The sequence below is a fragment of the Rhinolophus hipposideros genome (genome assembly GCF_964194185.1).
Source record: "Rhinolophus hipposideros genome assembly, chromosome: 2".
In the NCBI taxonomy this organism is placed as follows: Eukaryota; Metazoa; Chordata; class Mammalia; order Chiroptera; family Rhinolophidae; genus Rhinolophus; species Rhinolophus hipposideros.
This window is the reverse complement of record NC_138048.1, coordinates 82,223,630-82,241,191: the sequence shown is the minus strand read 5'-3', so window position 1 is coordinate 82,241,191 and position 17,562 is coordinate 82,223,630. Positions and strand designations below refer to the sequence as shown.

At 37.0% G+C, this 17,562-nt stretch overlaps 1 protein-coding gene across 3 annotated transcripts in view; it reads left to right on the top strand.

Moving 5' to 3' along the window:
• Positions 1–17,562, top strand: part of RSRC1 (arginine and serine rich coiled-coil 1) — a 384,075-nt gene that overhangs the window by 353,174 nt on the left and 13,339 nt on the right. Inside the window, exon 8 of one of the 3 annotated variants that reach the window (XM_081073944.1) lies at positions 16,160–16,180. The exons of the other annotated variants lie outside the window; for them this stretch is intronic. Within the exon in view, the coding sequence (XP_080930070.1) occupies positions 16,160–16,180 (21 nt within the window). The remainder of the gene's footprint in view (positions 1–16,159; positions 16,181–17,562) is intronic. 3 annotated transcript variants of the gene reach the window in all.

Below are 17,562 nucleotides of genomic sequence, written 5' to 3'. Positions count from 1 at the left end.
TTTCTATTTCATTTATTTCCTCTCTGATCTGTATTATCTCCTTCCTTGTACTCCCTTTGGGTTTATTTTGCTGTTCTTTTTCCAGATACTTTAAGTGTGAAGATAAACTGTTAATTAGCGATGTTTCTTTAGGTAGGCCTGCAATGCTATGAATTTCCCTCTTAGGACTGCTTTTGCAGCATCCCATAGATTTTGGGTCATTGTGTTTTCATTTTCGTTTGCCTCAAGGTATCTTTTGATGTCTTCCTTGATCTCCTGGTTGACCCATTCATTATTTAGTAACATGTTATTCAGCCTCCATGAATTGGTGTGTCTTCTCGTTTTTTTCCTGTAGTTCATTTCTAATTTCATAGCACTGTGGTCAGAGAAGACAATTGGTATGATTTCAATTTTCTTAAATTTATCAGGACTTGTTTTGTGGCCTAACATATGGTCTATCCTGGAAAATGTTCCATGTGCGCTTGAGAAGAACATGTATTCTGCAGCTTTGGTGTGAAATGCTCAGAAAATATCGATTAAATCCAAATGGTCCAGTGTGTCATTTAAGGCTGTCATTTCCATATTGATTTTCTGTCTGGAAGACCTGTCCCTTGTTGTCAGAGGCATGTTGATGTCCCCTACTATGATAGTGTTACTGTTGATCTCTGTCTTTATGTCAGTCAATATCTGTTTTATGTATTTAGGTGCTCCTATGTTGGGTACATAGATGTTTACTAGGGTTATGTTCTCTTGTCAGATCAATCCCTTTATTATTATATCGTGCCCATCTTTGTCTTTTAACATGTTCTTCATTTTAAAGTCCATTTTATCAGATGTAAATATTGCAAATCCAGCTTTTTTCTCATTTCCATTTGCATGAAATATCTTACTCCAACCCTTCACTTTCAGCCTGTGTGTGTCTTTTGATGTGAGGTCTCTTGTATACAGCACATACAAGGGTCTTGCTTTGTATATGTCACCCTATGTCTCTTGATTGGAGCATTTAATCCGTTTACATTTAAAGTGATTATTGATAGGTACATAGTTATTGCCATTTTTAAATTTGTAGTTAAATTGTTTTCATCTTTCTTTTATTTACATAAGTCCTTTTAGTATTTCTTGCAATGCTGGCTTGGTGGTAATAAATTCCTTTAGCTTATTCTTTTCTGGGAAGCTCTTTATCTCTCCATCAACTTTAAATGATAGTGTTGTTGGCTAAAGCAATCTAGATTGTAGACCTTTGTTTTCCATCACTTTGAGTATCTCCTGCCACTCCCTCCTGGCCTTCAATGTTTCTGTAGAAAAGTCATTTGATAGTCTTATGGGAGTTCCCTTGTATGTAATCCTCTGTCTTTCTCTTGCTGCTTTTAGGATTCTCTCTTTGTCTTTAACCTTTGCCATTTTAACTATAATGTGTCTTGGTGTGGGCCTGTTTGGGTTTATCCTGGTTGGAACTCTCTGCACTTCCTGGGCTTGTATGTTGGTTTCCTTCATCAGATTAGGGAAGTTTTCGGACATTATTACTTCAAATGAAGAGAGGAAGCAAGGGATTACTGCTTCCTCTCTTTGCCTTCTGGTATTCCTATGATGCGCATGTTGTTGCGCTTGATGTTATCCCACAGGTCTCGTGAACCATCTTCATTGTTTTTTATTCTTTTTTCTTTCTGTTGGTCTGTCTGGGTGATCTCTGCTAACTTGTCTTCTAAGTTGCTGATTCGATCCTCTGCTTCATCTAACCTGCTGTTAATTCCTTCAAGTGAGTTCTTTATTTCAGTAATTGTGTTCTTTAGTTCTAACTGATTGTTCATTATGATTTCTACATCCTTCTTTATGTCGTCTCTAAGCTCCTTAAATATTCTTATCATCAGTGTTCTGTCTCTGATAGGTTGGTTACCTCTGCTTCATTTGGTTCCAGTTGTGGAGGTTTCTTCTGTTCTTTTATTTGGGACATGTTTCTTTGTCTCCCCATTTTAGCTGACTCTCTGTGTTTGCTTTAATGTATTAGGTACATCCCCTAGAGTTCTTAGTTCTTGCTGGGTTATCTTACGTAGTATGTGTCGTTTATATTTGACTTGCACTACTTCGTTCTTCTTCTCTGTGTGTGCTCCAAAGGTGACTTTTGTGTTGTGTATATTGTCCTGTTAGAGAAGATCTTTAATTGCTTTTTGCTTGTGAGTAGGTGGGGTTAACTCCTAGGTTGACTAGTTGTGAGACTTGGCTCTGCCCACTGCAAGGTGTTCTGCTGTGTGAAGGTTGACCACTTAAATGTGGTTTGGCCTCTATGGGCTCTTGTGCTTGTAGAGAATTCCCTCTGGGTGTGTCACTTGTAGGTCCAACCAGGTAGTACTCTGGTTTGGTCTGGAGTTGCCCTCTGGCTATGTTGAATCTTGTGCCTCTTAAGCTGGGCCCTGGTAGGGCAATTTCAGAACAAAGCAAATCACCAAGCACCACCACCACAACAACAACAAAAAATGAAATACCTTCACATGTAAAAACAACCGACAACCCCCACTCAACACAGGCAAAGATACAAAGACAAAACAAAACAAAACAAAAAGCAGCACCACTTTTGGCTTAAGCCCACCAAGTAATCTCCAGGTTGTCCTCTGCTGTACCAAAGAGTCCCCTGCGTATTGTGCAAGCAGAGGCAGTCACCTGGTGCCCAGAGTGACGTTGGGACTGCAGATTTAGATGAGTGGGGCTGAGGGGTCTGGATGTTATTTTCTACAGATCAGTGCAGTTTCTGCCCTTGCCTACACACACGTACACTGAGAATAGCACCACCAGCTCTGTATCCAGTTCTGCTGAGTCTTAGGGCACTTCTTCCGTGTGTGTGTGTGTGTGTGTGTGTGTGTGTGTGTGTGTGTGTGGCGGGTGGGAAATTTCTGAGCTGCTGAAAGCCTAGCACTGCGTCTGCCGCTTACTGCTGATCCCCGGGAGTGCCTCCGCAGTTGTAGCAGTTGTAATTGCCCCGCCCTAGGCAGGACAGAAAGGGTGGGGGCTGGGGATGGAGGGGTCTTCTTTCTCCCAGCCCATCCGTGTCATACTCTTCCTGCAGGCCAGAAAAGGTGGTGGCTGGGGGTAGAGGAGTCTCTTCTCTCCTAACCCAGCAAAAATCACTCTCTTCCCAGCCTCTTCCCTGGGTCACAGCTGCACACCAGTCTTCCCAGAGCCTGAGCACTAAGGCTCCTCTGTAATCTGACACTACCCCTCAGTTCAGGGGCCAGTTTAAGTCTTTGGAAGGGCTGGGGTAGGATTGGAAGAGGGGGGAAGGGGCCCAGGTATGGAGTTTGTGTCCTTTGTCCGGCCTAGGGCCCAACTGGAGGTCTCACAGAGGTTATTGCCTCAGATGCTGGATATGCTGCCCCCTTGGTGGGAGAGATCAGATGTGGGACGCAGGGAAACAGCCCACCTCCTGGCTTTTGTGTTCTCTATTTCATCCTGGGATCCCCTGCGTCTCTGCAGCTGCGGATGTTGGCCTCGTTTTCACCGCCGCAGATGCGGGCCGCATCTCCACTTCGCTCCCTTCCCTCTTCCCCTGCTCTCCCAATTTGCCCACCTTCAAGTAATCCTTGCATGAGTCTCTTAGCTGTTCTACGTGGTGAGGTGTCCCGTTTGTGATAAGATCTGGAGGAGAACTCAAAAAGTGTGCCCCGCTGCCGCCATTCCTATGACGTCACCTCTACGACTGTATTTCTTGATGCAGCGTGGCCAACTATTTCAGCACAGAGAAACATACAGAGCCCACCCTATTTTAAATATTATAGATAATGTGTCATTTAGGGCTTTTCTTGATTAAAAGCCAATAATTTTATTTGCATTTCTTGAAGCGAAAAATGGTAATGAGGATAAAGTATTGGCAAAATGATGGACCAAACAGAGAAGAGATTATAATTACAGACTTCAGAGTTCAGTTTAGAATGCCTATGTATGTTGCTTCTTACATGATAGTTTGAGGAGTAGAGATTATTCATCCACTTGATTTGAGATCTACATACCCCAGTTCTATTCCCTGGGCAGTTAGAATTTCTACAGGTAGTTCACACTCTTAAAAATATACATTCACTCTTGGATCTTTACAGTACCTGAAGAATTGCTTCTTCTATTAGTCTGTCTTTTTTTATTTTCCCTACTAGTTTTTCTTTCAACAGTTACACCTGAATATATTTTCTAAACTGCATTCATTGACCAAAACAAAATCTTGCCATCAACTTTTTTTAGTCATTTAAACAATTAGTATCTTATGTGGCAACTCCTTTATAAAGTAACATGAATGTGGCTCCATTTTTTATTCTAAAGAAGAAATAAAGTTTACAATGGCAATATTTATTTGTGATAAATAACATTTTTACAACTTGATGAGGTCCCAGAACTATTTTTAAAGTTGATTTAATTAATTGTCATTGTTTCCTTTTCTCGTTTCAAGTGCTGTACCTAGCAAATTAATATTTGGAGAGTGTCTAATTTTGTTAATCATTTCAACTTATTCCTGAAATTGAATTTCGTTATGTATTATAGTTTGCATTCTTATGCTAAAATTCAATATAAAGTGTTAGGAGCACTGTTTCTAGTAAGAATCAATTTTATATAAAATGCAAATAGCAGAATAATTAAAGCTGCTTTTAAAAAGAACAAAGTCAGATGATTTACACTCCATGATTTCAAGACATAGTATAAAACTATGGTAATAAAGACTGTGGATTACTGTGAGGATAGACATGTAGATAAATGGAACAGACTAGAGAGACCAAAAATCAACCCTCATATACATGGCCAATTAATTTTCGGCAAAATTACCAAGGCCATTCAGTGGGGAAAGGAAAGTCTTTTCAATAAGTAGTGCTGAAAACGCTAGATATTCTTATAGAGAAAAATAAACATTGATCCTTATCTTACATCGTACATAAGAATTAGCTTGAAATATACTGTAGACCTAAATATAAAAACTAGAACTATAGAACACATAGAAGAAAATATGGGAGAAAATCCTGGCAGCCTTCAGGTAGGCAAATTTTGACAGACACACAAAGCACAACCCATATTTTAAAATGATAAGATCGATTTTTTGAATTTAAAAAGTTTTTGCCCTTTGATAGACACCATTAAGAACAAAAACGCAAATCTCGCAGAAGGAGAGAAAATGTTGACAATGCATATTGTCAAAGGATACCTGAAGAACTTTTATAATTCAGTAATAAGACAAAAACCAAATTTAATAAGGAACAAAAAATTAGTTGAACACATACTTTGAAAAAGAAATGAATGGCCAAAAGTGCATTAACAAATGCTCAATATCAGTCATCAGAGAAATGCAAACCTACCATATAACTCAGGCATGCCAATGTTATATATTTACCCAAAAGAAGTGAAAATATATGTCCACACAAAAATTTGTACATAAATATTATAGCAACTTTATTCTCAAAAGCCAGAAATTGGAAACAACGTAAATGTCCATCAACGTGTGAATGGATAAACAAATTATGGGTTTTCATATAGTAGAACTCTACCAGTAGTAGAACAAACAACAAATATACCCAACAACATGGGGCTACCACAAAAATATGCTGAGTGAAAGACATCAGACATGAAAGAGTGTGTACCATTTACATGAAGTTCTAGAAAATGCAGACTAATACACACTGGCAGAAAGCAGATCTGTTATTGTTGGTAGTCAGGGCACCGACAGAAGTTGACCACAGAGAGGCACAAAGAAATTTTGCATGGTGATAGAAATATTCTAAATCTAGATTGTGGTATTGGTTACACAGATGTATACATAGTCAAAACTCATTAAATTGTATGTGTTAAGTGAGTGTACTTATTCCACATAAATTATACCTCCAGAAAGCTAATTTTAAAAATTGCAATTTGAAGTATTTAATGGTTTCTTCTGCTTTTAACAAAGAGAAGTTAGTGTCTTCTGCCATCCACTACAGCCTCCCTACCACATCTCTGTGTAAAAGAACAAAATTGCATAAATTTGATAAACATTTAACATAAGCATAAATAGTCAGAACTATTCATCAGGTATGGTTGTCAGCGATTCAAAGGTTCAGGCGCTATGTGGTGCAATGGGAAGCATGCAGAATTTGAAGTATAAAGACTTGGTTTCATATCTTAACGCTGCTTATGGTATCTCTTAAGTTATGAGCATATCAGATATCCAATCTGAAAAGTGAAGGTACCATTTATTACCAAAAAGTATCTCTGTTTCAGGATTAAGTGAAATAACAGATTTAAAGGCACTTTGTAAACACAACACATCCTTGTAATTACCAGCTCATAACTATTTGCAAATAAAAATTCTATATAAAAGTTCCATTTTGCCCAGGGACTCTGAGGGCCAAAAGTAAGTCATTTTTAAATCTGACTTCAAGGTGCTAGAAATCTCTAGCACCTAGTCCAGCACCTGGCATAGCATATTGGGTGAATTAATTTCAATTCCTGTTTCTGAACCCCAACATTTTTATTAATGTGTTCAGGGAAATAAAAGCACATGGAGCAGTGGACTATTTTCTCTAAGCGTATGAGCCCAAACACTAAATGCTTAGAGGCATTAGAACACCAGAGGCGTTAGAACTCACAACTTTATACTGACAACTTTAATGTTCAAGTACAAGTGTTAGGTGCCTAGTTGCTTCTGACATCAGAAAGGGATGATCGCAAAAGACGTGAGCTTAGGCTGTCCACTTATCCTGACGTAACAAGTCCCCTGGTTCAAAGAATCAAGTCCTTGTACAATGAAGCCTCACCGCAGCTAATCCATGGGTAACTTCCTGTTAAGATGAGATCCAATAAAGAACTAGCCATGACCGGAAACATAAGGTGAAGTCAAGCTGATCATCAACTTCTTTATATCTTAAAAAGTTAATGGTTCACAACCTCTTTTTGGTAGAAAACTCCTGAATACACTCTCTACTCCCTACCCCTATCCTGTAGTGTTAGGGTGAGACCACAGCTGTGCAACTCCAGAAGGTGACTGGGCTGGCACCAACACCAGTGCTGCTGACGTTGCCCCATCAAGTTTTATGTCGTTAATCTTAATGCCACGTATGCACTCTTTCGCTAGCTAGTGGGCAGCCCAAACATAACAACTTGCAGATAAAGGAAAAGGCATTGCTGAGATGATACAGGAAGAGAGTTGTAGGTTTCTTTTTCTCTCCTCTGCACGAAGAGTGAGCATAACCAATGCTTTTGGGTGACTGTAAGGAGAGTCCATCTTTTCTACCTTCTCTAGGATGGAGGACTGATTGGATGTGTTGCCTCTTGGTTCAGTATTTTTTTCTGGAATTCTGTCTTTCCATTTTACTATTATCCTCTAATAAACCAATGCATCCACTCTGCAAAACATAAGACTGTGGAGTTAGTACATACACTGGTAAACACACTCTTGGATAAATGGTTCTTTTGATCGTCCAGTACTCTTCATTTTCATCACATTAATTTTCAGGTTTCAACACAAGTTATTTTTCAAAGTAAGGACTTAAACATGAAACAGTAACCCTAAGTAAAGAACTAAGAGATTTTGATATTTTACAGTTATTCTACTTTTAATAGTTGTTTGACCCTTATAAATGTTTATAAAGCCAGCCACTATTCCTATTTTCTCTCTCAAAGTTGTTATAAAAATTATAACTTTAATAATGTATTACACTTTAATCATAATAAACCGTAGTGAAGTCTTTATATTTGAACCTAAACTACAATATGAACTTGTGAGAACTTATTTTTATAGTTACACCTATATTTTGTAATGTATGTGGTATATGTGTGTATATATATGTTGTATGTACATTTGACTGCATTTATATATTCACAGAGATTTACATAGAGGCATTAAAATAACAAACAGGCATAGTCAGTCATGGGTGTTCGTTATATATAAAGGTTATTGGGTATGCAAAGATATAAAAGATAGAAGAACCTAGTAATTGCCTTTAAGATCAGAGCACAAAGCATTAGTTTGGATTTTACAAGGCCAGCCAGCAACAAAAGAGCAGTAATTTATGAGCTCAGCGTAAAAGAATAGCATAATTGCATTAAAAATTAATGCTAATGAACACTAAAATGGGGAAGGTGGTTATGATGAAAGTTTGTATTCATCTTCTCTGGTTTGAATGATGGCTAGTGGCTTGATTAATGGCTTAATTTCTATCAATTAGCGGGGAAAAATCTCCTGTGAGACAAGGGTAAATTGAGCATTGAATTACATATCTTGCTTTTGTGTGCTAAGAAAAAAGAGCTGCATATCTCTGATATTAGCCACAGTGACAAATGTGGTGTGCCCGGAGATGTCTGCATTAGCTCTCCTGACAGGCGAGTTGTGTGTGGTTATGGGGTGTTTGTAGATGGCTGGCAGACAGCATTCACTGCAGGATCCTTAGAAACATATAACTCTTCCATCTACAGAATTTTAATTAGAGTCAATAAGAATTCTAGAATTAAAATGGACAGCAAACAGCAACTTCAGAGTCTGTATTCTGCCCTATTTCTCTGGTATATCTCAAATTTTATATATATATATATATATATATATATATATATATATATATATATATATATATATATATAAAACTATCCTTTTAAAATAAGAAAATTTCCAGTAGCTTTATCTTTATTAGAATGATTATTTCTTACCACTCTATTGAAGTGGATTTGACTACCCATGTTTATTACATTTGAAACAAGCATAAGGCAATAGTCTCTGTAGTTAGACTTCATAATCGTTATTGGTTTAGCCAAATTCACAGGCACCATGCTAGATTTTTGTAACAGTTTTTACACAATAGATAAAGAACAGCTCTAAAGTGGTAACCTAATACTCAGGTTGTTTTCAGGCTTGAATGAAAGAATGCTACTAGGTTTTCTAAAAACTTTATATCTCTTATTTATTAATGAAGGTTTTGGGAATCTGACATGTATAATTCCTGAACAATTTTTTCAAATGTGAAAGAAAGATTCTGAAAATATACGTCTGTAATCTAGCTCAAGATAATGCCAGAAGATCAAGATAATATATGTGACATCTCCTGTACAAATAAAGCTGCGTTGTCTTTTACTGAATGAACAAGCATTAAAATACAAAGTACAAACAGTACCAAAACCAGTTATTATTTCTAATAAATGGGTGGGAAGGAGGGGAAAAATTATTTGTTGCTTGGCAGGTATGGGTATAGAATTTATTTGACCAGGAAATCATGACTAGATCATAATTCAAGGATCAGATGCCATGTCTCAGGCTAACTAGCCACGTGACCTCAGGCTAACTGGCCACGTGACCTCAGGCTAACTGGCCACGTGACCTCAGGCTAACTGGCCATGTAGCTTAGCCTCAGTTTCTCACCTGTACAGTGAGAATAATGATAGTACTATTTCTCATGGTTGTGATAGTTCAATGAGGTAATCCCTGTGAAGTGCTTAGTGCATCAGAGTGCCACAAATGTTAAGCTTTTGTTACCACTGTGCTTACTACTTCTGCTACCAGAACAGCTCCTCTGGCCTTTTTAACAACCATTTAAATGAAATATTAGCTTCTATGACCTTCCCCACTAGAACGGCATTCCAAATATTGATGATCAAAACAAAGTGTCTGTAGACCTACAGACACTAAACTAAAACACGTTTGCTTTATATCATGATTTCTACTACATAACTACCATTTTGGGAAGTTTGTGTTCCTAGACATTTATTAGGAAGTGACAGGACCTCCCATCTTTTGAGTCACTGGAGCCCGGGAGGACGTGGGTCAGCAAAGCACTGCTTCCCCACTCAGCCTGCAGCATTCAGTGAGTCAGGGGGGACTCCAGGGTCTTTGTGGGTGATAAAATTCAGCAGGGCCTTTTGTGCCTTCTCAGTGATGTGCACAGGCCTGTCCCCTCCTCCAGTTATTCACACAGCGCTGCCACACCGCAGGCGATGCCACAAGAAGTGTGAGCTAAACGGCTTAGTACCCAGCTGAACTCAGAAAAGGTAGCCAGCTTTAAACCATACAGTCAGAAACTGAGAGATTTATATACAAACTTTTCAGCCAACTTCCATGTCTTCAGTAATCTTACTAAATGGGCACCCTAGTACTGTTACTATAACAGCTATCATTTATCAGGGGCTTTAAATCCTTCTTTAAGAGCATGGTTTCATCTCCCAGATTTTCATGGCTTGGTTTCCACGTGGTTCTTCTCTCTGCTATAATAGCACCATGTCAGAGAGTTCTTCCCAGGTGACCCCATCTGAAATAACCCCCTTTCTCCTTTCTAACCCTCTATCCCGCTCTGTTTTCTTTGATATCATATTGTTTATGTGTATGTTTATTATTTGTCCCATTAAATTATGAGCCCCATGAGAGAGGAGCTTATCTATTTCTAAACCCTAGCATGTAAAACAATGCCTGGTACATTGAATGTGCTCAAATATTTGAATGGGGGGTTGGGAGGAATTAACCTGTCCGCCATCCTATGATGTTTAATCTGTTATCCCCATGCCACAGAGGAGAAAGCTGAGACCATCACAGCTTGAACCACTTGCCCAGAGTCATGCAGCTACTAAGTAGCAGAGACAGAGTTTAACCAGATAATGTGAACTATTAAAACTAACCATTTAAAGACATTTAGTGTTTCAAGTTACAAAAACTTCTGATAATTTGATATTCCCTCCATGAAGTTTCATTTTTTAAATGGTTACTTGAATGTCCTCCGATCTTTTTCAACAAATGTTTTTTGACTGCTTACTAAATAATAAAGCACAGTACACTCAGTCCTGGAGTTGACACAAAAAGGTATGTTCCCTCTAGCTGGGGAAATGAAGCTTTCACTCATGAAGAGATTAATATCAGCACAAGGCAACATACTGAATCGGTTCAAAACGTTTACCTTTCATGGTCATTTTGACTTTGGGGGAAGAGCCAGAAGTCGCATGGTGCCAGATCCAGTGAATAAGGTGGATGAGGACACACCGTAATGTTTTTATTTGACAGAAATTACCATGCTAGAAGTGATATGTGACATGGAGCCTTTCTGTTGTGACCACAAAATACGGTGAATGCTGCTGCCGAGTGCCATCCAACAGAAAGGCAGGGATCTTCAATACGGGAAGTGGCGCATCAAACCTTAGTCACAGTGTGTGACAAGGTTCAACTTGTTCAGTGCAGTCAGTCAGCTGTGAGCTACGGTTGAGAGAAGGTGTGTTTTAAAGCGTGCCATTAATCACCCTCCATCATGACATCGCTCCATGTCACACATTGCTTCTGGTATACAGCAATTTCTGTCAAATAAATCATTACGGTGTGTCCTCATCCACCTTATTCACTGGCTCTGGCACCGTGCAACTTCTGGCTCTTCCCCAAAGTCAAAATGATTCAGGACATCAAGGCAGCCATGACAGCACAACTAAAGACACTCAAGAAAGAGGACTTCCAGATCTGCTTCAGAAAGTGGCAAGAATGATGGGATAAGTGTGTTCGAAGTGAGGGGAGTTTTTGTTTGTTTGTTTGTTTGTTTGTTTTGTTTCAGATGGCAGAGTTATTACCTTTAGTGAAGTTTTTTTTTTGTTTTTTGTTTTTTTTTATGTTGGGAAACAGCATGTTTCTCCAGGGCCCATCAGCTCCAAGTCCAGTTGCCATTTTCAATCTTTAGTTGCAGGGGCGCAGCCCACCATCCCTTGTGGGACTTGAACCTTGTTGTTGAGAGCTCACGCTCTAACCAGCTGAGCCATCTGGCCACCCCTCCGGAAGGTCAGCAGCAGCTCGTTGTCTTCAGTCTAGTTGTGGAGGGCGCAGCTCACTGGCCCATGTGGGAATCGAACCAGCAACCCTGTTGTTCAGAGCTCGCTCTCTAACCAACTGAGCCATCCAGGTGCCACAAGGGAGAGTATTTTGAGGGGGGTTAATGGCAATGTGTATTTTACTGTAAAACTTTTTTTTTTTAATTTAAACATTCACCATATTGTTTGATCACCTTATATGTAAGAGCCAAACAAACTATGGACGACCCCCTTTTCTCACAGGTGGCAAGGGACAGCATCACCGAAAGATGGGTATTAGGTGTGGCCTTAAATGACAGGGAGGATTCAGAAAAGTTGAAAGCATTCTAGGTGAGAAGAGCTAAATGAGGTATTTAGTGTGGATTTTGTTTTTAATAAAGCCTAGCCTGATACCCAGTGCACTTGCACTTATTAAAATGTTTATCAGAAATTCTCCACTGGTGCAGTCACATTAAAGTTATTCCTGTAACTTAATTTGATATGGAAAGATGAGTCTGTCTTGGAGCCCATCCAAAGGGGGTTGTTATCAGAGACACTTCAGGAGCCTCACTGACATATATAACGTGGTACTGTATCATAAGCTTCCAGAAGACTAATAAGCCACATTCTACTTAAGAAGTTTTGTCATCTTTCAAATTATTTGTGGATATCTGTTCTGGAAATTTATGCCCAGGGATAGGGGACTTGTGAACAACCTTAAAATGTTGGGGTTGTATGAATTTTCTAATATGTGCTTTGTATGCTTTGGTTTGAAAGGGAGAGCAATGGCAGTGTTTTGTTAAAATCTGTGTTCATAAGAAATTGTTTTAATAACGTTAGAATTTCAAGTTAAGTTTTATGGGATGTTTTATTTGTTCACAAATTTTATTGAGTAGCTTTATTTATTTATTTACTTACTTATTTAACTCTGGTGTGCTGCTGTTTGCTTTTTTTTCTTGTAAAGCACATGAAAATTCTTCACATTTCAGTATCTGAATGTTTTTGTTTTCAGTATCCATATGTACTATAAAAAGGAATTTCACAGATATTTCCACTCTTGACTAAAATTTGAGTCAATTTCAGTCAAACTGAAAATAAGATATCCTTTTATATTATTCATGTATTTGTAGCAGTACGATTACATAATTTTTTTTCCCCTGGAAGAGTAGCATAAGTAACTCAATAACTTGAGGCCAACCAACCCAAACTCTTTGTAATGTAAAATGCATTTTAACTTTGGTAAATTCATAAAATATTAATATTCAAAGGAGTCAGTTGAAGATAAGATTTTCACGTGTAAGATGCCGATCGTGAAACTTACATTCTTTTATGCCATGGTTACATCTTGGGTAATAGTGCCATCTGCTGTCCTTGGAGTAGCATAGCTGCCAGTTCAGAGATCAGTTTATAATTACAAATGGTGTACAGATTAAAATTTCATCTTTTCAAATAAAAGGTTTATATTGGACTTTGTCATATTTATTTACTACTCTTAAATTTGTGTACCATTTGATATTTTAAAAGAAAATTCTGTAAATGTTGTATCACGTGAAATTGATTGTCAAGTATAACTTGAAGTGAGCCTAATTTTTTTAATACAATATCAATAGTAACTAATAAAATATTTTATTTTAATTTTTCATCACAAAAGAAACAATGATTTTCCATGCGGTGAGTTAGTATTGATTTTTTTTAGTCCATAGTGACTTGGCTTTCTGCCTCCATTATTTTTTAGTTTACTATTATGAAATATGTCTCCCTTCTACTGACATCTTATAAACAACCTATAGAATTCATTTTATTTCCAATAATATGTGTATCAAAAAGCATCAAGTACTAATAGATGTTTCCTTCTTTTTTACCATGTTAATAATTAAAAACATCCTATAACTTTGATTCTCCCAATAACTTTGGCGCTTTTCTTTATTTTTACCTCTGGGCTAATGAATACAAGATGCTTTGTATGCGAGGCATTCATACCATATATATAAACTATAACTAGTTTTAATTCACATTTTTCCCAGTCTTTAAAATTGGTACAGAGTTTTTAAATGAAAAATTGGCTTGTATAACTTAACCTGAATTTAAAACAATTTGCTATATATTATTGATGTGTTTTATTCTGCTTCCCAAAATGACAGGGTTATAATCAAGACATACGTTTGTGGACATTGATATTAGAATTTTGAGTATGAAGCCGTTTAAAACATTTTTTAAGTCTGTTTTTTCGGACAGAATGAAGCTGGGCTACTATAAGGCTAAAAATGTAAATCTCCCATGAATCTTTCAAATTTTAATTTAAATATCACTCTTACTCTTTAAATCAAATATCACACTCTTTAATTTAAATATCACCAGTAAGCTGGTCCCCACGTTGAAAGGTAAAAGCTATGTTGGTTTATTTTCATGTTGTAAATCAGGCAAACTGGCTTTCCCTTATTTGCTCTGTCACTTTGTTAGTCCTGGATAATCTTTAAAGAGACGCAAAGATAATGTTCTGTTTTTCTCTAATCTTTCTCCTTCCTTCCTTTCTAATTTCTCAGTGCTGTTTTGTTAAACATACTGGCTGGTTGTATGTCCATATTTAAAAGTACAAACACTACAAACTTTAGACTTAATACTGTTTGTGCATTCACCTCTGACATTTAAAACTAATGATGTGCTTTGTAAATTCAAATGAGAGAATATGTTAAAAGAAAAAATCCAAAGGGTCAAACAGTTGATACATATGAGGTCATCTTAGTCAGAAATACTGTCTTTTGTTTAGGAATTAATGATTGTGAGCTAGTTAAGACCTATGTAAACAAATGGGTTTTCATATTGACAAAGTTGGGTCATGTAGAAACGAACCATAATACTGCGTTTTTTTTGCCCAGCTAGTATGTAAAATATATATATATGAAATGACACATGCACATGGCTGTTTATTAAAGCATTAACTTTAAAAGCAAAAGACTGGAAACAACTCCATTATATTTTTTCTGTGCTCTATTAATACTATTATACATGTAACTAACAAAAATATTATCCACTAGTATGGGGTGTGTTGACATTAATAAATTAGCTGGGCAAAGACTCATCTCATTTCACATGCTCAATTAGTACATTGCATAATTAAAATACAAAGGAGCTTTTATTCTAAAGCATGTGGAGCTATTTGCTCTTCCATGACATTCTAACAGTGCTTTTATGTAAGAAAATGTATTCTTCCAAAGATGGCATGTTGGCTCTGGGGCTGTTACTTCCAAACATTCCATGCATGATTTCTCACAGGAGAAAAGACTGGTTACAGCTGTCAGGGACACATCTTCAGAAGCACTGTCTTTCCCTTAAATAAACTGGAGCTTGCATAAGACTGTGTAATTGTAACATGTGATTAGCCGAAAGTTGACACAATGATTTTTCATAAAATGTTAATTTTTTATGGAACTTGGGAAACCAAATATCTTCTGATACTCTCTAAAGAGATCCAGCTATTATCCATGAAGTCTAAAATGCCAACATTTTTAAATGCCTTAGCTGAGTATATAGTAGCTCCTCACTTACCTATGTATTCATATTAGCTTAGAACAAGACTTTAAACAGCAAAGGTGCGAACCATAATACTGCGTTTTTTTTGCCCAGCTAGTATGTAAAATATATATATATGAAATGACACATGCACATGGCTGTTTATTAAAGCATTAACTTTAAAAGCAAAAGACTGGAAACAACTCAAATGATCTCCAAAAGGGCATTGGTGGGAAAAACTATTAGGTTGGTGCAAAAGTAATTGTGGTTTTTGCAATTATTTTTCACCTTTTAAGCCACAATTACTTTTGCACCAACCTAATACCATAAAGCCATAAAATAGATTGCTATACAGCTATAAAACAGAATGAGGAAGACTCTATACTGTGAGAATATAGAGAGTGAAGACATACTTGTATTGTTAAGTGAAAGAAGTAATACACATAGGAATTTGTAGTGTGCTATTTTATGTAAGAAAGAAAAGTATATGTATACTTGTATTTTCAAAAATAAACCATGGAAGGATAAAAATGAAAACCTAATAAAAATGATTACCTATGGATTGGGGGTAGAACCAGAGGAATGGAAATGGATAGGAAACCTACACTTTTCTGAATGTTGTTTTTTTTCGCTTTAGATCTATGTAAGTGTTTTATGCAGTTAAAAAACAAATATTAATCACAAAGGCAATAAAACAAAGCAAGACCTAAAAATCAAAAAAGAACTGAAACAAATTAACCTAACTATATTAATTTGGTAGCATAATCAAATGGAGAATTATTTCAAGTGACTTTAGAACATAATGTTTTGACAATTCATCATTGGAATAAATTCTAAGATCAAAAAAAAAACAAAGAAAATTTAAACTGCATTAATTCATCTTGTTGTTAATAGTAATGTTTGCCTTCTTATTTTGAAACTACTACATACTCAGCTGACGTATTAGGAAAAACAAGTAAGTACTATTGATCATTATTATGAAGGCCTAAGATGTGAGAGTAAGAGAAAACATATACAAATGTAAAACCAAAGACTAAAAGTTTTATCATCTTTAATTTGGTTGGTAGTATCAGCATGAACTCATATTATTTTTTTCTCTCCTAAAAATATGCACAGGTTTGCCCCACTACCCAAAAGTAGAGCATTCCTATGAAAACTTTCTTAAGCCGAAATGGCATATAGCAAAGGAGCAATTACCATTCATTTATATGAAAAAAATTTTGAGTGTTCCGTGACCCTAAAAGTAAATCATACCAGATAAAGCATAAAACCTAAAGTAACGTTAACCTATACTGAAAGCAGTGCCAGCCTCACCCCTTGGAGCCCACCGCCTCTATAATGGATCGCTGCAAAACAAATTCTGAATGCTATTTTCACTTTTCACCTTTTTAAAAAATAAAATTGAAAATCCTCTTCGAACTTCTTTCAGTTGGCGAAGCATGAGCTAATGTAGGTCTTGTAAAAGTGAAGTGTGTAATGGGAACTTTCGAAAAACGGGGGTTACCTGTATTTCCTGTACCACCCACTGAAAAGGCTGAGGAGCAGTGCAATCCAGTAACAACAAGCACCCCTACTGCCCAAGTTGTTGTCTCTAAATATCATTCCCCGCTCTTTAGAAGTCCAAAGCTCTTTAGAGAAATGGCTCATTTCAGCCCCGGGACAGGAACTGTACTCAATGAGACTGGAACACCTTGTCCTGCCTTACCTACTAGGGATCATAGCAAAAAGATGCAGGAGCCAACTTGAAGAGGCTCCCACTACCCAAAGGTGGACTCATTTGAGCATCAAAATATGAAAATGACTTACCATGGACTAAAATACATTAAATATATAAATATTTATTAACTAAAAATGGTCATAGTTGGATAGAATTGATATAGGGAAAGAATTAAACATTTTTTGTGCCTTTTCTTGTACAGACTATGTTTCACAGACACTAAATAGTTAATGAGGGGAGTTCTTCATTATAAAGGAAATCTGACCTAATAAATGCAGGGAGAATAATAGAATTAGAAGATCACCATTTTGCAACCCAAAATGAAATGATGGATCTAAGCAACAAACAAACATTAATATCTGCTAAAACCTGTAAGCGTACTTTGTAACAGGAGGGTCAGGCTGACCTCACCTTGGACCCACAACTCAATCTTAATGTCACTGAAGGTGGGAGAAGTGCATCCTGACATGAAGTCATGAATCACACAGCACCACCTATAATGCGTTCTCAGTCTAAAGAAATTGACACTGAATCTTATCAAGCCTCTAGATGTAACTTCTGGTTTACACACACTGTGGGGGGGGAGAGGAACATGTTAAATGACACTAAGAGAGGCAAAT